The 21,401-nt window shown below is 47.3% G+C and overlaps 1 protein-coding gene across 1 annotated transcript in view; it reads right to left on the bottom strand.

The window, feature by feature from the left end:
• LOC144158325 (uncharacterized) overlaps positions 1-21,401 on the bottom strand; it is a 93,009-nt gene that overhangs the window by 10,705 nt on the left and 60,903 nt on the right. The window contains exons 10-12 of the mRNA XM_077689146.1: positions 16,996-17,136; positions 14,680-14,812; positions 12,673-13,016 (exon numbers count right to left, since the gene is read on the bottom strand). Coding sequence (XP_077545272.1) covers positions 12,673-13,016; positions 14,680-14,812; positions 16,996-17,136 — 618 coding nt within the window. The remainder of the gene's footprint in view (positions 1-12,672; positions 13,017-14,679; positions 14,813-16,995; positions 17,137-21,401) is intronic.

The following is a 21,401-nucleotide window of genomic DNA, read 5'->3' as shown; positions in this document are numbered from 1 at the left end:
TACAACGATGCAAGCGGCCTGTACACCACAGCACACAGGGTCTTCTTGCGGGGAAGCAACATTTAGTACTAAAGAGTGCGTTATAATTAGGGTTGTTCGTTTCCGGGCTTTATATTTTGACACCAAAGTGTTTCATGCCGGGATACCACAAGATTTCCCTGACGTCATATCCGTCACGGAAATAACGGTGTACACCTTTGCCGAAATGACCCGGCAGCAGGACTTCGCTGGCCAAGCACACTCACAAGAGAGCCGCCGACCCTCAAATCATGATAGTATTTATGCCAATGGGCATACTATCGCAATATAAACAATGCCCCGCTGCAGATTATGCTGCACATTTCACTTTCGTGTTTTATTGATTCCTATGAAAGAGAGAGAAACCACAGTTTCTTGGTTTATTGGGCTCATCCAACACGGCTCCATAGCCATTTAAGCATAATGTTCATGTATTGCGCGAAAAAAGTATTGGAATTGAAAGTTAGCAACTACTTTTGCCCGACAAGCTGCACAGGCTTACATAGATGAGAATCCGGGTAGCTCTGACCGCAGTAACAGGCCAGCGGAGCGAACTTCACCGAGTAGTGGGAGATATCAAAAAGGCTTCAGAAACTGCTTTTGACACGTAATGCTGTGGCTACCAAGTCCTCTACCCTACCCAAAGTATTGTTTAGTCCAACAATTATTATAACACCACTAAGAACTATTGAGAAACCAGATTGAGACGAGCATTGGACCATGCTAAAAGTTTGCATTTCGAGAACTCAAAACAAGAGCAGTTCTGAAAGATAGCAGAGTCGCTGGACTCCGAGTTGGAGCTTAGTAAACGTGTGATGGGCTCAGAAAAAAAAAACATCGTCATCGTCAGAAAAGGGAAGCTGCGTGTTTACGGCGCATAAAATAAATATATTAGATGAAGACATACTTGCGCTATTTTGAAAGCAGTTTCATGTTCCCACAACCCAAGATAGCAACATAGCCACTATATCCTAACCGAAAGCAACAAAGTATGGGGAGAACTGCGGCTGTTCAGCGCGACAGCTGCTAGCAACGTACTAATAGAGAACGGTAATAAATTTTTTGTGGCGATAAAAAAATTACAACTGGCTCACAGTACCATTCTGTCCAGAGGTGTACAAGATAATAATAACGAAGAGGATGTTTGGCGGGTTGAAACTTGGAAATGTAGGTGTCTTTGACATGACACAAATGACCGTATTTGCACGCGGGGGTAGGTTTTTTGCAAAAAGTTGAAAATGCTTCTTTGACTCAAGGAATGGCAGAACGGAGGAATGTAATTTGAAAATCATACTTATTCCTCATTTTGGTAAAGAATCCCTCCATTGGAACAGGGCCCGTTTTCGAGCGCCTTTTCAAGAATGTGCCTTAATAGGGAAATATACTTGCCTAAATCAGAAAGAAGAAGAATCACAGACCCTTCCATAAAAGAAAGATAGTTAAAACGCGAAGCGTTCTCCCGTGCAGCCTGCATCAAAGTCAAAGTTTAAAATCCCAAGTGCTTCGACCGTGACTGGCGTATTTGGATAGACGCCAGCTTCACAAAGCGAGGGACCAAGGTTCGAATCCAACCAACAGAAGCGTCTTTTCCTGATACGCTTCATGTGCCCTTGTGCAAGTTGGCTTTCCTGGACAAAGTTTCGGCCGTGACGATTTTATTTTGTACTTTCATTTTGGACTTCGGAGACAATGGATTTCATCGAAAATATCTGTCAAGAAATGTTACTAACTTTTTTTGAGTGAACCAATAACAATTGTCTTCGAATTAATACCGACAAAACGAAAGCTATACTTTTTAAGCCTAAAAATAAAATTGCACCACTACCCAAAATAGCGCTCGGCACAGAACCGATTGCTATAGTTGAGACCATAAAAGTTTTAGGAGTACAGTTTTCAAGTAACTTAACTTGGGACATTCATGTCAATGAAATCCACAAAAATTGTGCAAAATAACCGGGATACTAAATAGAACCCGCCACATATTGCCTGAAGGCATAAAGCTTTTAATCTATAATTCCTTGTTTCTTCCAAACCTAACTTATGCCCAGCTAGTTTGGGGCACAACAACAAAAACGAATTTGAATAAGTTGCTCCTATTACAAAAGAAAGCCATCAGAATCGTGGCAAATGCTTCGTTTGCCTCTCACACGAAAGAACTGTTTGATAACTATAAAATCATTAATATTAATCACTTATATGATTTTATACTAACGCAAATATATACAAATGCAGTTAAAAACAATAACCCATTTTATGCTGAATTATCCGAATTAAGAAGAAATCCTATTATGTACAACACGCGCTTCACTAATGCCTGGCACACTCCCACTCCCCAAAACAATTATGGCTTGCAGTCATTGACAGTTAACCTTCCAATACTTTTAAATAAAATGAATGCGGCAGAAATAGATATATCACGCCTCTCCAAACGAAACTTACGGGAATTATTTGTTTAATTCTATTTAATATGTTTTACTGTTTCATTTGAATTTGTATACTTTACTTCCTGTGTTTCTGTGGTGTTGTAATACGCAAACATTGAATGTTCTGTAAAACGCTTGTGTTGTTCACATGTAATATTTTTCCCTCATGCTTCCTCAATGTAAATATACGTATGACGTGTTTTTGACTGTTTCCGCTATCAGATTTCACGCTTGTTTAAACTATTTCTTTGATTTGTTATTGTATAAATCTACACTGATATTTTTCTTGAACTGTAACAGATTCTTGAAGTGTAACTGAGACCGTATCTTCTTCAAGGGCAATGTGTTGACCCGAGAGACTCGTGCCCCTAGTTGCTGTCCAATGTGGGGACAGTCGTCCCGTCAAGCTGTCTTTCAGTGCAGCTTTTTGCGACTGCCCCTCCTTGTGCACTCAAGGAAAATAAAGTTTGAATTTGAATTTGAATCCACAGCAAGCTCCGCATTGCAACCATCTTTCACTTCACTGTCGATGGTCGTCATCGACAGAGGAAATTGGCTACCCTACAGTGCGTTTTCGGGCAGTGTCGCCATTAGTGAAGCATAGAAAGCTTGGCTTAAAGAGGAATCTAGCACACTTCTTTCCCATCTCACGGGGTGTGGGACCCGCGTGACTATCAGCGCTGGTCCTTCGTTTTCCTCCTATTATTTGAACGCTGTAGTATGGCTTGGCTGCCAACTTAGTTGGCCTGACAACGTGACATTATGTACAGCGTTAGGGAAGCGCATTGGTGCGAATGTTTGCTAGGTCGCGTCCCCTCGAGAAAATCCCTTTCGTCGAGTGGCTTTGGCTCGATTCCTGTGCTTGCCAATCGCGCGAATCCCTCACATCTGCACTGCCCCCATACCTCAGTACCGCGGCGCCATGAGGTTGAGCAAACGCAGAAGGTACCGCCTAGGTAGGCTCACGTCGTTCGGTAACAATCCCTCCGAGGATCTGAATCGAAAGGAAAACCTGCGGGCTTTGCATTGTTTCATCGCATTACTCTTGTGCAGGAGACACGTCAGTGCGAGAAACGCGTCATGTACGCCTAAGTAGAGGCCAGATTTTCAGGAATTGAAAATGTGCGTTTTAGGCGCCAAAAATAGGCAGGAAAAACATCGTCGTAAATAAAGGCGCCCTAATATTTTACGTAAAGGCGAATGATTTCAAACGAAGACGTGTGAAACCTGTATATACGATAGGAAAACCAAAAATGTTATTGTTTGTGATGGCAAAAAGCAGTCAACAGCTGGCTCATTAAATCGTCCCGTAAAACTTCTGGACTAATGGCGATCCATTGTCTAAATTCCACAAGTACACTGCTCGGATTCCTGTTAAAATGCCATTGACGCTCGCTCGAGTGTCGCATATGGTGAAAAAGGCGTGGAACAGAAGACTTGAGAGCTGTGAACACTCATTGAAATGCGCTGCTTTATGTCTGCCTGACGCAACTTAAGGACGACACAATAAAAATATGGTCACGTAATGAACGCCAGACAGGCCAAGATTTTTAAAGAAATTAAATGCTCTTACATTTATTGTTATGAAAACTCTAGCAATTTTCTCACACACAATGATGTTATCCGAACTGTTCAGGCAAGACGTTGCAACAGTGTCATATGCATTTTAACACATTTGGAAGCCATTTCTACACTGGCCGAGGTTGAACAGTTTCGCGTGGACCTTGAACGGCAGTGCTACGCAAGCACGAGGAGCATTGGATTGGATTCGAATAGATTAAAATAATTCTATTGGATTGGATTGGCAATCCAATCCAATTGGAGTACGGGTGTGTAGAGAATTTCATCTGCACATTCGCCGGTCTGAGCACTCCAGAAAAGTGAGGTCATATCCACTGCAGACGCACGGGAGCCGGCACGTGCCCAGCTGTGTGCCTCCCTTGCGCACTAGCCAAGTCTGAAGGTGTGCCGGAGCCGCTTGATAGCGGCTTCGCGTGGCTCATTGAGAGCTGTGCTGCGCATGCGCGAGGAGCAGTGACTTGACTGGACTGGACTGGATTGGATTGAATTGGATTGGAAATCGTTTCAGCAACAGTAAGCATGATAATCAGCTAATCCTAGAAAACCAGGAAAGCTACGAATAACCACCTGAACCTTAGCTCACACTACGTATATCCTGGCATAGCCGAGCTAAGCCACTGCTAATTTTTCAAAACGTGTTCAGCAGCCGAACATATTTTTTAGGGAAGAGCCGGTTTTAGCTAGAGCCGGTCGGCAGTTTGAATTTTAAAGTGTACTGATTTGCAGCTGCGCAGTGATATTTCGCCATTGGCTCGTTGATATAGTAATAATCTGCTAACAAAGTCATGTTCGATGCTCCATCGCCGCGTTGAGAATAGATTTTGGTTTGAGCATGCATCTAGAAATGAGGGTGAGTCTGCAATTGGTTGAAGAAATCTGTTTGGAGAGCATGCGGAACTTAGTCTGAGAATCACTGTGAAAATGTGGCAGCAATAACAAACTACCACTGTTTCCAGAGTATTAGGTTCAAAATTATTCCTCTTGTCACTGAGAATGAGCGTCTATTACTGCTGTTACTAGCGGTTGTTTTTCTCCAGGTGGCTGGACTATGGACTTGGTTGAACGCCATAGAGTTTCCAACACTCCATTCTGACCGGTAACACAAACAATCACCTCAAATTGCACTCGAAAGCGGAACTTAAGGCTAAATGGGGCTCATATAGGCGCCGATTTTCAAAATAGGCATTTATACGCATTTATACGTATTTGGGCGCAAAAGCCAAAATATGCATTCATAGGCACTAAAAAACTACCACAAAACACCTTATTAAAGGAGTACTGACACGAAAATTTTATGATCCATTTTTATTGCTTTTATTGATGCTTAATGGTCTGGCGAACCCGACACAGCGCTTTCAGTACTTCAGCGCGCGATAATTAATTACATTGAATGACCTGAAAATCGTTTGTTTCAATTTCCCGCGCTTTCAGCACGAAAGGCGCATATTACAGAATCCCGGCATGACCTCACCGCTTTTTGCGGAGGTGAAAACACTGCGGAGGCCGCTGGGGGCGTGTTTCGACCGCGCCGCCACCGCAGCTGAACGGCTGAGCTGCCTGATGGTGCTAGGCCTACCATAGCGGCGAAAATTCGATGATTGTTTTCAATAAAAGTCCTGATGGCGACTTCTATTGCAATTCCGTGCTGCATTATCGCTTCCTTTCGAGCGTGTGAACGTTATTTTTGCCGACAGTGCCTTTCTGGGCATCGGTTATGCCTGCAGAGTAGCTATGGCGACGTGCACCCGTTTGTGAATGCGCCAGCGTACAGTCGCCGCTCGCCGGGACGCGTTTGAAGTGACGTCACGAGTTTTGGACGAGTGGTGTCCGCCTCACTTCTTTTGGCTACCACGGAATGATGTCACGCTTATGTCCATTTATCGGCGCGATAAATGAGGTCCAATTAAAGTATGTTCTTCACACGTCGCAGGCCCCTTATATTTCAGCCAGGGTATTCTGTTGAGCAAAGGAAGCGAACTGTGCAATAATATTACCGCCAAAAATTGGTGTCAGTACTCCTTCACCCCTTCTTCAGGGCCATATATCAAAGTGGGGCGATGGGAGCGCGAGAAACAAAGTAGACATTTGCGTTAAATCCGATCTCTACGCATAACCTTGCGCGCACTTGGTTGGCCGCAGTAAAATAGAATATGAGAACTCAAATTTGCTGGGTGCGCATATGATGTGGAATATAAAAGGAGCTGCTATTTCACCGTTGTTGTATAGGCAGAGAGCCAATGGTGACATTGAAAGTGTGTAGGTTGTTCTCTCTGCACGCTACGTACAGACGTCGTCGCAGGTGACGGAGCCGCCTCCAGCGTATGCGCTTAGTTAGAAGTTGTAACATTAGGGGGCCATGAGGACAAAATACAATTTTCTTTTATTCGAAACATTTCCTGTTTCATAGTGTCAGCAGCACGTGTCAGGATGCAAACGATGTTTTATAAACTGAGAAATTAATCAATTTAAGCTGAAATTTTGATTTTCCTGCTGAATCGTGTTTTCATGGTCGGCAATGACTTCCCAGGAAGTGACGGCTCTGAAATCGATTTCAAAGCCTTGTTTTTTGTTACTGAACCTAGATAGCGCCACTATACCGTGGCAAGCCGTTTTCTGCCTCTGGGTTGTTTTCAACCGTATTTTAACGTAGCTGGTTTTTGTTCAGGGAGAAAATAATAGTTTCCTGAAACATAGTGCTCGCTCGGCAAATATAGTCACGTAAGACACCGTTGTTTGCGTCAATCGGCCAGTGTCGTCTAAAACTACCCCAAAGCCCTGCTTTCCTGTGCAGCAAATCCAAGCATAGTGCGCGCTGTACCAACAGCAGTACTCATCAGTACTTCTCTGTTTACGTTTGCTTTCGCAACTTCTACTGTTTGGCCCACCACTCTTACTGCTTTAAAAAGAATGCGCCATAAATTTAAGCTAAAATAGCTGGTTCGGCAAGCTTATAAGATCTGCCTAATTTGCCTTTGCTTTTGCCTGCCTCCGCCAATCGCAGGGCTGGCTGGTATGATATCATAGGTTCTGTTGCGAGAAATGAGCGCGTGGGTCGCATGGCCATTCCCTTTTAAGTGCGAATGCACTTCTTAAGCGAGCCTGAATCGTCCGCCGCCGTCGTCCGCATAGCAACAGCTGCGGGTGCGGGTGCTCCTCGTCTTCCCTAGCAACGGGGGGAGATGGGCGCGCGCTACTCTCCTCCTGCTTTCTCCGCTGAGTGACTGCGGGTGTTGGGCGCCTCCTCTCCACTTCGGGCGGGAGAGCTCTCGCTCGCGTAGCGGGCGCTACGCATTCCGACGCGTGAGGGCGCTCGTGTAGCGGCCGCGTGGCGCGGGGGGGTATTAGTCGAGCGCGGGCCGTCGTCGAGAGCGGTCGCTGGTTCTGCATCTCGATAACGATGGTGGCGGACCGGGCAACGGTACCAGCAATAACGAGTGAAATATCTTTCTTGTAGTTGTGTGCGTGTGTGTAATCTCTCGACTACTCATTAAGATCACGATATCCACCGTAATCGCGCAATCAACAACCGTGCATTCGCACTTACACACTCTGCCCCTCGGGGAAGTGCGAGGGAATTTTTTTAGATGCCAAGCATCTCATGGTCGGGGCTATGTCCCTCCCTTGTCGTTGTCGTTGTTGCTGGGCCGTCCACACCCCCACTTCGCACGCTCGGCTTGCTGAACGCCCGGTCCCTTCTATGGCTCCTGGAGCGACAGTGTTGCCGGTGTCTTCCTGGGCCGGCATGAGACGAGTACGCTTCCCCTTTAAGGGCTCCTGGAGCGACAGTGTGGCCGGTGTCTTCCTGGGCGGGCACCAGACGAGCACGCTTCCATTTTAAGGGCTCCTGGAGCGACAGTGTTGCCAGTTTCTTCCTGGGCCGGCACGAGACGAGAACTATCACGCGCCTTCGACGTTTCATCGTCGTCGGCAGCGGCGTGTGTCGGCGAGTCTCGGCGGGCTGTGATTAGAAGCAGCCCATAATCACCCGGGGAACGTGCATTGACCTCATCTTCAGACTTCAGGGTTCATTCACTACAAGAGCCCTTGACTTTACATTTCACAGACCATAAAGCGGTCATAATCAAAGCGGAACGCCAACCACAGCTCGACGTCAGCTACGTTGAACATGATGATAATAATGCTTATATAAAGACAAACTCATACCACGTACATCGTCTCTCTTTCACCCCCACCCCCTCCAGTAAAATTACACCATCTTCCCGTAGGGGAACCCTGAGTAGTATGCGAAACAGCCATGGGGTCAACGCAATTTCCCATTTCGTAGTTACGGTAAGTGAAAAGTGTGGTAGTTACCATGGAAACCACACGGTAAATATAACGGTAGCTACGTACCTCAACCTCACCGAAACGACGAACTGAAAAGTAATGGGCACTTGAATCGACCCCATGCCTGCTTCGCATACTACGTAGGGTTCTCCTATGGGAAGATGGTGTAATTATTTTCCTAATTATATAGCTTATTTGAGCGAAGTTTACGTTAAAAGTGTTGTCAGTATGATTCTAACGAGGCAATGTTTTTAATGAATCAATTGTGCTTTGTCTTCATGGCCCCTTTAAGCACTTCTTTAGAACCAGTGACGAGACCAAGGAAAAATGACGTATCCTACGAATATGCGGGAATCGGTGTAAGCGAAGCTGTAAATAAGGATTTCTACGATCGAGATAACTGTGAGTGTTCTGAACTCCACGATAGACTTCAACTAGTCGCCTTGTCACCTTGTCACTAGGCGTCATGGCAAAATTTGGAAGAGATCAAAGTGAGTGCTGCATTTTTGTCCCACTTGCCGCTTCTGGGCTCAGTGCCCACAGCACTCGTCGTTTCGCATTGGTTACCTTGGCTCACGTCTTCGAGCCAGCGTACCCAGCATAGATTTGTGGTCCGCGCTACCCTTTGGTCTTAGCGACGACGTTCTGCGTGTCACCTCTTTGGGGTCTGGATGTCCTGAACGCTGTGGGGACAATTAAATGCAGAGCATATCAGTAACTCACGATGTCACCCGCGTTGTCCCGTCGTAGTCCGCACCGTCGTTGTCCGCGCCCCTCCCCCTACACTATATAAAAGAAAATACTATCCGGCGCCTGGTTTCGATCCCTCGACCCTGCGGGCGGAACGCGATGTACATGGTGCTCTACCCACTGCGCCACAAAGCCGACACAGAATGGGACGCTACGAACGTGCCTTATTAAATGCAGAGCATTTCAGTAAGTCGCGATGTCACCCGCGTTGTCCCGCCGTAGTCCGCACCGTCGTTGTCCGCACCCCTCCCCCTACACTATATAAAAGAAAATACTATCCGGCGCCTGGTTTCGATCCCTCGACCCTGCGGGCGGAACACAATGTACCTGGTGCTCTACCCACTGCGCCACAAAGCCGACACAGAGTGGGGCGCTACGAACGCGCCTTATATCGTTGACTCATTCAAATTACTGCTGACGAGTGCTCTCTCGTCAGCAGTTGCCACAAGTGCAACAACATTAACGTACCCTAAACTACTTAACGTCGTGCGCCCCCGGAAATGCTCTGCATTTGATCGTGCCCCTCGCGAGGAGGATGTTTCACTGCGTCGCCATGCGAACAGTTTGCCACGCTTTAGTTTCAGTTCTTTCTTTGCTGGGGTGCCGACAAGCGGCGCCACCTCCTCGCATTTCGCCGCGGGAGGATCCGCGGCCGGGGCGAGAGATGGCGCTGGCGTCTCCACGGCCGCGTCTGCGACCTCCACGGGCGCCGGCGCCGGCGCGGGGTCGTCGCCATTCTTTAAAAGTTTAGTTCGCATGCCATTTGCACCCCCCCCCCGCGTCATTTTGCACTGAGTAGCATGTCAGTGTGTGATGTGCTCAATTTACTCAGCTCGCGTGATCGCCTCCCCGTGTGTGTGCTTATGACTGTGCTGCAATCTAATGCCCCTGCTACACTGTAGCGTCCGAATGTCATTTGAACCAAACGCCATTTGACTAAAATGCCGAGTTGTGCTGCTACATTAGGTTTTGAAATGCCATTCGGCTCAAATGACATTCGAGCCAAATGAGTACCGAGAGAGAGTCATTTGGGATTTCAAAAGCCATTTCTAGCACTCTCGCACGCAGCGTGTTCGATCAGCAATAAAAAATAATACTTCCGTACATAAAACAAACAAAATATTTTTGTTTGTGGAACTTTGTTCACTGTTCATTTACTTAAAATATGAAATGAACGTTGAAACTAAGCCACGACACGTTTGGGAATGGAAGAATGTGCCTTTCTTAAGTTTGTAGTTTGTACACTATCAAGCTCAAGTCCAGGTCGCTCCACACAAGCCCTGCACAAGCGCACATGCGGCACCTCGCTGACTGGTATGCTAGTAGGAAAGGAAAATCTAAGGCCACTTTAAGGCCGGAGAACAGTCACCGAGGTCAATATAGGTACTAAGGAAATAAAATCAACTGATATTTTTACCGTACAACGTAAGACTAGAGTGAAGGAAGCACAGTTTTGCGCTTGGTGAACAAGCACAGCGGTCAGCAGCACGACCACACATCTGCGAACGCTTTTCCGTCTAAGAAATGCAATTGCTAGACCTGAGATATTGTGGAAATCTGGGGACGCTTACTGCACAAACGGTTTACAACAGTCATCTACGCTGCTTGAAATGCTAAAACTAAATAAAAGTGTAAACTGGTTATACATTTTATACATTATATTTTCACCCATTTTTCTGGCTCGTGTTCACGTTCGCCTTTTACACTTCTCCGACGCATCAGTAGCTGCGTCCGCCAATTTCGCATGTACCACCGCGCCATCTAGTGGTGTTGTGGGAAAAGTAGGATGCCCCTTCTCGCCACCGTAGCGGAGGGCGAAGGGGAACCGGGACATTCAGCAGCGCATTGGGCCAGGGAACAGCAGCATCCCCTTAAAAACCCGGGAGAAAGGCATATAAAGCTTCTCTTTAAAATGAAAGCACATTTCGCGTTTTCCTCAAGAATAGTATGGCTCCTGAACGCCTTTTAAAAGCGACCTAGTAAGGCGTGTTTAAAAATTCACCAAAACGAATTCAATCCGCTCTTAGGTGCCTTCACTGAACTAACAAAATTTTATAACGTTGCCTTTAGATACGATTGCAAATGCACGACATATTTTTGCTGCAAGAATAGTGCCTCGAGGGGCGAATTTTGACAAAATCAGGTGGCCACGGTTAGCCGGTTTGTGAGCATCTCAACAGGTTGTGTGCGGTAAAATTAAGTAGAATAAGAACGCGTCCAGAAAACGCTCATGCTTGCAGCGTTTCTGCGCAGCTCTGCATTTCTACCTGTTTTGCTGCTTCATGATGCGTTACAACGACAGACAACCGATTTTGTGGAGTGCATATCAAGTGGCTCATATGAAAGCCAGCGTTTTATATACTAGGTTACCCCCAAGAAACATCTAAAAAAGAAGCGAAAATAGTTTTAATTTTGCACTAAATTTCTCAAGTCGGAAAGGCGGCGCCGTGTAATGTCTAAATTGGACAGCAGCTTGCGTGTCCGAACCATTCCGTCCATTCCAACGTGTGATTCCGAAACCACATGAAGGAATAGGAAAGATTGCATAATATTGCTGTTTTAGCCTCGGAAAAGTTTTGAATACTTTTTTTCATTTAACGTGCAGTAAAAAGTGTGTCGCCTTATTGCTAACTGTAAAGGTTGCCAGCATTCCTTACGGTGGGACACGCATCGCTGGTAGGTATAAAAATGCCGATTTCAAAACGTTCTAGGGCGCTATCAACAAAACCGTTTCGGGGTAAGTTATTTTATGTCATGCCGTTTTATTTCTGGTAAAGAAAATATACTCGACAAAAATCTGTTGTCTGTCCCTTTAAGGCATTGATGTAATGGCGGATGAAGCTCGCACTATACGGGCAGCCTTGATAATCAGCTCGTCAGCTTTCCCGTAAGATTTGTTGCAAACCAGAAACAAAAAATAGGCGTAAAACCGAAATATTGTTTTACTCCGTGAGATAGAAGTGGCAAGAGCGCGAAAGTTATATTATAATTCGTCATATGAAACCTCCAAATGGTGTCAAAACTACAATATTATCTGGCTTGGGTCAGGCGAAGGTTCAAAACTTTTGTTTAACTGACAGTCTTCGGGCTCGTGCCAGAAGACTATCTCGTTTCTCGCTGGGCATATCAGGATATAGAACTCATTGAAGAGCAACAGCAGAAAGCCTTGCTGCCAGCACTGCAACCATTCGAATGCGGGTAACATGACTGGCAGGGACCGCTTGTAAGTCTTTGTAAGCTCTCTTTCGAAACAGCAGTGCGCAAAACGAGAACAATGGAGGAATTTTATTATTTTATTTATTTATTTTTAAATACTGCCGCCATCCCTTGGGGCTATGGCATGAGTGAGCATACAACACAAAGGGTTCGAACACCAATAAAACAGAGCGGCGGAATAATATAACAAAAGCACAATCACGAGGAATCAGAAATGGACACTATAAATTTCTCGAGCGGAAAGGAACGGGTGTCACGAGACAATACGTTCCAGTATTCGGCGGTTAAAGGGAAAAAACTAAGTTTGAACGTGTTAGTTGTTAGAATGTGTTAGAATCCATCGCATATTCTATCACGGATGTTTGAGAGCATCGAAGGAGCGAAATTCAGGACTTACCCCTTCGTGATACATGTAATCATCCTTCTTGCCACCTCCGCTTTCTTCTTCTTCTCCTCCGCCGCCACCGCCGCCACCTCCGTGGCCTTTTCCACCGCCTTCGCCTCCCCCGCTGGGAGGGCTGCCTGGCCTCGGAACGTTTTCCTTGAAGTGACCCATCATGTTTCCTGGTGGGTAGTAGTTGGTGACCACGAAGATTTTGTGGTTATATTTGGCTATGCCTGTCCCAATTTTTCTTGCTGTCCTCCATACGACCTGCGTGAAGTGGCCACAGGCCGGCTGCCAGGTATTTCCCCAGTGGTACATTTTGATCTCGTCGTACCAGTTGTCCACGGCCCTTTTTCCTGCGCAAGGAGCAAGGCGGACAAGGGGGGGCGGGTGGATACATGAAGTTGCCGAGTTGGCAGAGGTATGCTCTAGACGAGAATGAGTGAGTTTGTCACGCGGTGTAGAGGGCAAGAAGCTGCGCATGCGCGGCACTGCTGAACTTCCTTCAAACGTGCGCAGGCGCTTCGCCGTGTGCACAACACCCAATCACGATCGCTTGAAGAACTCTGCTGTGTTTAGGCTGCTAAAAAGGTGGGCGCAACCACAGGCACACTTCAACACTTTGTTTGAAGAAAGTACAATATGAACGTGTGTCTTTGTATTTTTAGGATACGAGATACATATTTATTTGAACAGCACCGTCACTGCACTTCATGAATACGAAATCTTGTCATTTAACTGTTGTGGTGGGAACGCCATGCAATCTCTTATATCAGAGCTGCGTTTGTCTACCCTCAAGAAGATTATTTCACCTTCGTGTCTCAACACTCCGCGTGGCCTCTGTGAAGAGGCAAAGCAAACCAGTGAGGCCGTGGCCGGGGTAGAGCGGAGGCGCAAAAAGAAAGCTACGAAATGGGCGCCTAGTAGCCCCCATGCCTTGCGGCGGAATGTTGCAAAACAAGAAGTTTAGTGCAAAAAGACGGCTGCGCAATACGATGATACTTGTTGTCAACTCTGGCAGCCCGGCCACCAGGAAGAAAAAAACACCCGCATTTCCCCGAAAGGGAGCATGGGGAAGTGCGAATGCACGGGTGATGCTATGAGGGGGAGTTATGTTGAACTGTGTTGGCATTCGCCCGTTAGTTGCATTTAACACCCCCGCGTGATGAAGTGGGGATTCACACACCCCGTTAGTCTTTCTCTGGAAATATTGGTGAATTAAAGTGTATGTTCGAGGAGATCACACACACACGCAAGTAAAGTGAAACGACAGCATTCTTTATTCAGCACTTGTTGGTGTTGTCGTTGTAGTTGACGGTCATTATGACCGCCTTGTGGTCACTGAAATGTACGGTCAAGAGTTGTTGCAAGACCGCGCGTATCAGACAGTTCCTCGCAAAGGCCAGGTCGATGTAGCTGCCGTTGATGGTGGTGGGAGCCTCTAGCGGTAGGCACGTCATGGAGTGGTTGGCGAGCAAATTATTCCATCAACCACTCGCCGCCCTTTCACACGTCCACGTTAAAGTCCCCAACAACCACGACCGGGTCCGAGGGCTTTACGCGCCTGGCCACACTCTCCATCGCCGCGTCCACGTATTCGACGACGTCGTCGCGCGAGATGTTTGGCGCGAGGTAGAGTGTGACGACCACGATTCCGTCGCCGGAGTACGCGTCGGTGTAGACGGCACTGTACGGCGACTCGTCCCTGACCGGCGAGGTGGACACGGCGTGCGACACGAAGTTCGCGTAGACGTGACCGACGAGGTAGACGCCGCAGTACTCGCCCCGACTTCCGCTCCTGGCGAAGCAGCAGTCGTCGATGGGGAAGTGGGAATGCACGGGTGATACGAAAGAATTCTTCTTGGCCAATCGCCCTAAGTGTTTATGTGGTGCGGACGGACGGACGGCGGTGGACGCGTGATTCAGGGTCGCTTAAGAAGTGCATTCGCACTTAAAACGCTGCAAAATATTTTAGGAAAGTCACACAGAAGAAGCATCGTGTGGGTGGGTCTAAATTACCATGAATGTGGTGGTCGGGGCTGCTGTTCCAGTTCATGAAGAGGTTCTCCCCATACTTCTTATTACGACTCCTGTGCTTCATTTTTCCTTGCCGAGCCAAGGAGTAGGCATATGCTTGGGCGTAGCGAGCTATCTGTAAGAAATGGATAGGAAGCAGGAAATAATTAGTTCGGTGCAACACTTGCTCTGCGCAGTCGTAGTAAACTTCCTTAGCTTGGCTGATCAGTGTGCTAAAGGTCTTGATTCTTGTGCTTCTTTTTGCCGCAAGGGCTACGCTGCAAAAGAGCGCTAAGAAAAAGGTGCGTTGCATATAACCTTAGTTTACAGCGCAAAGATTTGGGTGAAATGGGCTAATCTAGAAAATGTTCATAGGAAAAATATTTGCAAGGGTTAAGGCTTGGGCGAGTTGGTGCATGATTACAAAAGTTGTAAGTTGTAAAAGTTGTAAGTCAGCGCTCGTGTTTGTCACCTTCTTCGTCTTGTGATTTTTGTCTGAGTTTGCGCTGTTCCCCTTTTGGAAAAATATTTATCGGACCAAAATTAGATGCAAAGCAGTTTGCAGCGTAACATTATATGGGCCTTCATTGAGGGCGCATCGGGGAGAAGGTTTATGTTGCAGAAAGAAATAGCGTTATTTTTCCCAAGAGCCCCCAGCACTATCTTCGTCACTGAGGGGCAGGCTGGGGTTACGTGCAGCGTGAATTCCTCTTCTGAAAAATCACCCTTTGGCTGTTATTGTAATTTTTGTACCAGATTTTTATTTAGCCAGGTGGTGTCGTATGTATGTCGTGCACATAACACCAAAAAACTAGCATATTGTGCTAAGAGGTTTGCACAGCATTACGGCACGGAGTACAGAATGAGCCCCTTCACATTTGGCACAAGTTGGCCGTGGTGCTCCATTTAGAACGCATCCGTGTGTGCAATGTTCTGGCTAAATCATTAAGCGATAAAGATCGAAGATGAAAGATTCGTTTTGCGTTTATTTTGAATGCCTCCCTATGTTTGGTTATCACGGGAAGTTTGTTTTGTACTTGTGCATGCCAACTTTTCTTGCGCAGTTGACGGAGTTTTTTTAATGAATGGTTGGAGGTCGAAGTAAGGCACGAAGATAGGTTCCACGCATGACAGTTTTAGCACTCCGTATTTTCCGTTCGTTCTGTTCGTACCGTGTTGCCCTGGAACCTACTGCGCCTGCGCGCGGGCACGGCAACAAGGACACCCTCCACCGTAACAAATGCGCGGGCATGGCGAGGGCCGGCCTGTTGAACTAATCCGCCCGACCGGAATGAAAGCGCAAATGCCCAGTCGGGTCCCGGTAAACACGGTACGAACGGAACGGACGGAGCGTACGGAGTCTTATAACTCTCTACCATTACCAAAGTAAGAGCAGCTGCTTCCATGTCTGAAGCTGTTTTTTTGCTATCACGCAGTGGCCAGACACCCAGCAAACTGTTGGGGAGCACAATAAAATATGCTGACACCATGGTGGTTAAGAGTGAGTTGAACGCTCAATGCTCACGCGGCTTCATTAGAGACAGAGGTGTTTTTACGTCAAACGCATCTGTATACAAAACCAAGCCTGGATTCCAACGGAAGGTTTTGTTCAGAGGGCAACTTTAATAACCTCGACATTTACTGGATTTTGAGGGTTGCGTTGGGCATTTCATTTGGCCAAGCACGCTCGAAGGGAGCGGTACTTGTGCGGCTGCATACCTGGAGGTGCAATAATGTGTGACGATAAAGGGCAGTGTGAAAAAGGTGACATGAGACAAGAACACGAGTAAAGTTGTGGATAGTCAAAGTGAGGATGTTTTAACGCAGCCAATTATACGCCGAAAGAAGGCTACGAATAGTGATACTTCTTTAAGAGGTTTGTCTTAATCTAGCTCAATGATTATGTTAGAAGAAAACTGAAAAACAGTGCTTAAGAACCTGTAGATCCTAGCCGGTATCTCTCATTAACCTAATGAGTGAGTAGATCGGTGGAGTGATTTCTTAAATTTATTCATGTCCGCATAGCCAGCAAGAATTCTTGCCGGTAAGAATTATTCTGTGCGTCGCTACGCACCTGTGCGGTTCTGGAATAGCCTTAAGCTGTTATTCGAAGTAACTTGCAGGTACGCTGTAGAAAATTATATTTTGTTCCCCGCTGTTGATAGTAAAATAACGTTTACATTTATGAGCAATTTTGAAACTTCTTTTTTTGACTTGGGGTTCCCGATAATGGGTAATCGCGGACACTTCACAACACTAGGGAAGGTTGCTGACGTTTCGACTTCTCTAAACCACCGCTCCCGCCAAAACGTTTCTCACCTTCTCATCGTTTTCTACAGGGGGAACACCGTGCAACTTCCTCCACTTGTTGTGGCGTCTCAAAACTTGTCTTTGTATCTTGCGCTGGGCTTTGGTGAATTTACCGTTGAAGTCATCTGGCTCGTCGTCTCCGCTGATGAACTGCGGGTCGTGGAGAAAGAGCAGGACAAGTGAAACAAACAGCACTAAAGTTCGTTCCACATTCATAAAATGGTCACGGTTACACATCCATTCGTGGCATGAAGATAACAAAGAACAATCTTGTGCTGCACTAAAAGTTGGGAGCAATGGCTGTCGTTGCTTTAGGAGAGTACACTTGCGTCAAGGTTCCCAAGGTTTGTCGACCCAATCAATGTGGTCAGCACAAGCACTGTATAATCACAACATTTAGCCGTTGGGGTTTGTTGGAAAGATTCGCTGCTGAAGGCTTGCTAGAACGCTGCACTTTCTGTTCGCACCGCTTTTCGCACCATTTTTTATATTTCTGACAACATTTATCTCCCCACTTATCTCCACAAGGGAAAGCTGCGGATGCCTTGCAAGCGTCAAGCCTAGAAGATCGGGATTATTTCATGTTCATGAGCTCTGCCTACAAGATGGCGCTTGATTCAGTGAGAAAGCGTGACCTGTCCGTCCGTGACATCGATGATACTATGCCGGAAGCCCAGTGTCACCAACCAATTTTGACTGCAACGCCACGCACTGCGCCACAAAAAGCCCTACATCGCCCTACACAAAATTGTTGGTTTTTTGGCGACATGAATGGCAATTTAGTTATTTTTATACGGTGTGCTGGAGTTTTTTTTAATTTACATTTCTGTTTGTTTTAATAATATTGTAGGTAAGCTGTATGTAGTGCGGCCTGACAGTAGAGCGTTCACAAACAAATCATCGTAAACGGACATTTCTTGTCCACAGATTTTGTGCTGCTTTTTGAAGGGTTTCTGTAGTTATGTTGTGGCCGGTGTTGTTGTTGCCACCCTGACACGCACACCTTGAATGTGTTCCAGAACGATGTTTTCGCCGGTGTCTTTCCCGTTCAACCACGCGCGAATCACCGGTCGCCCATTTATAAGTGCACGCGCGGAGGCTGGCGTGCACGCGCAGCTAGTCTTTCTGCGCTGAACGATTGAGAACCGCTCTGAAGAATGATTACAGAAGACAGCTGTAACCATTGTTGAGCCAAAAGTATCCAGAAACACATTATATGGCGATTTGTAACTCGTGACCACGTGCATGTGTGGATGTGCAGTACGTGCAGGGCAGTGTGGGCAGTACGAAATTCCAGTACAAGAACGACATGCATGTGTGAAGCGTGTAATGGCCCCTGGGCCTGCGGGGAAACAAGGCTATTTCGCCGCTTTCCACCGAAAGGGGCTGGCAGACCCTTCTTGCGTGGTGTTCACTTCTTATCGTCTGAACCAAAAGAGACAATGTTCTCTCTTGTAAGAAAATATTTTCTAACCGAAAGTTCACTGTTTTTACTGTTTTTTAATAAACGACTATTTTTATCCCAAAATGCAGTTTTGTGCATGAAAGAGCTAAGCACTTAGAAAGATTGAATTGGGTGGATCTTTTACTTCGTAATGGCAATGCAGCGGCAGCGAATGCTTGAGAGGTCACAGCCGCTGGATAAAATCCTTTCACTGGGTGAGCTTGGCTCGGTTTTTGTGCTTTACATCCACGCTAGCCCCTGCTGTCTGCACTGCTCTCTCGGCACAGGGCTGCGGCGTAGCGATCGAACAAAGGAGCGAGCAAAGGCACGAAGGGCTGGCCTAGGCTGTCAGTGCTCTGGTGCAGTGGCAGGTCTTTTATTAACACCACGAGGGATCTCTTCGAGTTATCGGAACCGAAATGAAAAACTCGCGTTCACCGTATTTTTGCTCTTGTGCAGAAAGCACGTCGCATTCCGAGACGGACCCTGTACGCGTAACCATGCGCGAACTCAAATGTGAAACATGCAGTGTCCAGCATGTTGTTGAGCTGGTTGGTGTTGCAGTGTAAGGAGAAAAAAAAGTGCGCGTAAAGGACAGGACTGGGATGAGAGACAAACCCGTTGGTGTCTTCTCTGTCCTATCACATCTCCGTCTGTAGGGAAATGAGTGCTGACGGCAGCTAGCCGCGCACGCAGCAGTGACTGGAGCAGTGCTAGCCGAACGAATGACGCCCACCTTTATTGGTCACAATATTATATAGCAAGAATGGCATACTGCGCCTTCCACATCTCTTCCCCGACATTAGCACAGCGAAACAAAACACATCACAAGCCAAGTCTTTTCGCCAGCTTGACCCGACGCCCGAACCTTGTAACCCGCACTGTGCGTTCACTGGACTCTCCTGGTGTTGCTGCCGCCGTGGTGGGTGTTACCTTGTTCCGATCTTTTTCCTCGCCATTTTCACTTCGAGCTGGCTGCGTAGCTGGATATGAATAGGGCACTAGATGAACCCTATTACGCACGAGCACAGAGGTGGGTGTTTCCACGAAGTACAAACGGGGCTTGGCAGCTGGGCTGAGAACACACGCCGTAGCCTTGACGTCTCGAACCCACACCGTATCTCCCGGCTGCGGCGGAGGAAGGATGGTCGTGGCATGACGGCGATCAAAGTCTGTCTTCTTCCGCCTTCACACATCTTAATCTTGGCGCTTGACGTCGTCCGGTGCAGATCACTTCGGTTCCAGACTTTCCGTCATCGTGGGAAGCCTGGTTCGCAGGCTCCTTCCCATCAGCAGCTGTGCTGGGCTGTGCCCGGGGATGCCTGCTGTGTCTCTCTACAACAAGAGCGCCAGGAAAGGGTCGTCTGCTTTCGTAAACAATTCTTTGACCATTCGCACCATCATTTCAATTTCCCCGTTCGACGGCGGGTAGCTTGGACTTGACGTTAGGTGCTGGAAGCCCCAGTGTTTTGCAAAAGCTGTGAAGGCATGCGATGCAAACTGAGGTCCATCATCGCTTCGCACTACTGCGGGAATGTCAAAAGGAGCGAAATGCTTTTGACTGCATCGATGACTGCACAAGAGTTCGTGCTCCGCAAGTAGATGACTTCGAGGTAGCGAGAACGATAATCGACTACTGAGTAGGTAGTCGTGTTCCTTGAAAGAAAACACGTCTATTCCTACCTCCTGCCATGGTTGCTCTGGAGTCTGGGTCACCACCATCGGCTCACTTTGTTGCGCCCGTGTGACGGCACATTGTTTACAGCGGTTGACTCTGTCTCGTTGCTGCTGCGAAAGTCCGTAACACCGCACGGAATCCTGCGCTCTCGGGCGACATCGATTATTTCTTGGTGGCCTTCAAGGGTAAGTTCAAGTGTATCCATTTGCAGTAAAGCCGGGATGACGAAGCGATTACCTTTCAGCAGTATGCCGTTGTACAGAGAGAAATCACCTCGATGACTCCAGTACTTCTTGACATGTTCGGGAAGCCAGCCTTGACGAGGCCAGGCTTGGGTGCAGTACTTGACGAGCTAGTTGCATTCACCATCCAGTTCTTGATGCCTGCGACCATCATCAACAGAGACCAGCTTCGCGTCTGTTACAGTAGAAACTTGGAGATTTGGAAACTGTTGTACGACATCCACTTGACTGATCAATGGCTTCTCCTCCAGAGCCCTCGAAAGAGTGTCCGCAGTTTCCAGTTGTTTGCCCGGAACGTAGACCACGCGGAATTGGTTGCGCATGAGTTTGTTGTGAAATAGTAGAATGCGCGGGGGCATCGTGTCCAAGTCGGCGTTCCCCAGTAATGTTACCAGGGGCTGGTGGTCGGTTTTTACCGTGAAGTTCATGGCACGAACAGACTGGTAAAAACGGTGCACGGCCCATGCTACCGCCAGTGGCTGTTTTTCTGTTTCGCTGTTGCGATTCTGTTAGTGACTGTGACGCAAATGCTACAACGCGTTGCTTTCCCGATGGCTGTTCCTGCAGACGAACAGTTCCCGGACTGAATGAACTTGCGTCGCAAGAGAAAATGGTATTGCGAGCAGGATGGTACTTCGCAACGCACAGGTCTGAGGTGAACATTGCCTTTACCTGATTAAAGGCAGCCTCCTGAGGCGATCCCCATTGCCACGAATTTCGCTCGCCTAACAAGGCGCGAATATGGGCAGTTACCTGCGAAAGTTTGGGCAGGAAGCGACCGATATGATTGGCCATGCCGAGAAAGCGCCTGACACCGGCAATGGCGTTAAGTTCTTCCAAGTTGCGCAGTGTTTCGAGTTTTCCGGGACTTGTTGAAATACCGTTGCCGTCGATGAAAACACCCAGAAACTCCACTCGGGCCTGACTAAAGCAGCATTTTGCCTTTTCAAGCTTCACGACGGATTTTCCGCAGCCGTTCAAGAACCTCAGCAAGTCGCTTGTCGTGCTCTTCATGGTCTTTTCCGAAGAGAGGAATATCGTTTATCATGTT

The sequence above is a fragment of the Haemaphysalis longicornis genome, unplaced genomic scaffold, assembly GCF_048455015.1.
Source record: "Haemaphysalis longicornis isolate Haplotype H1 unplaced genomic scaffold, Haemaphysalis longicornis Haplotype H1 scaffold_10, whole genome shotgun sequence".
NCBI classification, from domain to species: Eukaryota; Metazoa; Arthropoda; class Arachnida; order Ixodida; family Ixodidae; genus Haemaphysalis; species Haemaphysalis longicornis.
Note: the sequence above shows the minus strand (reverse complement) of the source record. Positions and strands in the feature narration are given on the sequence as shown.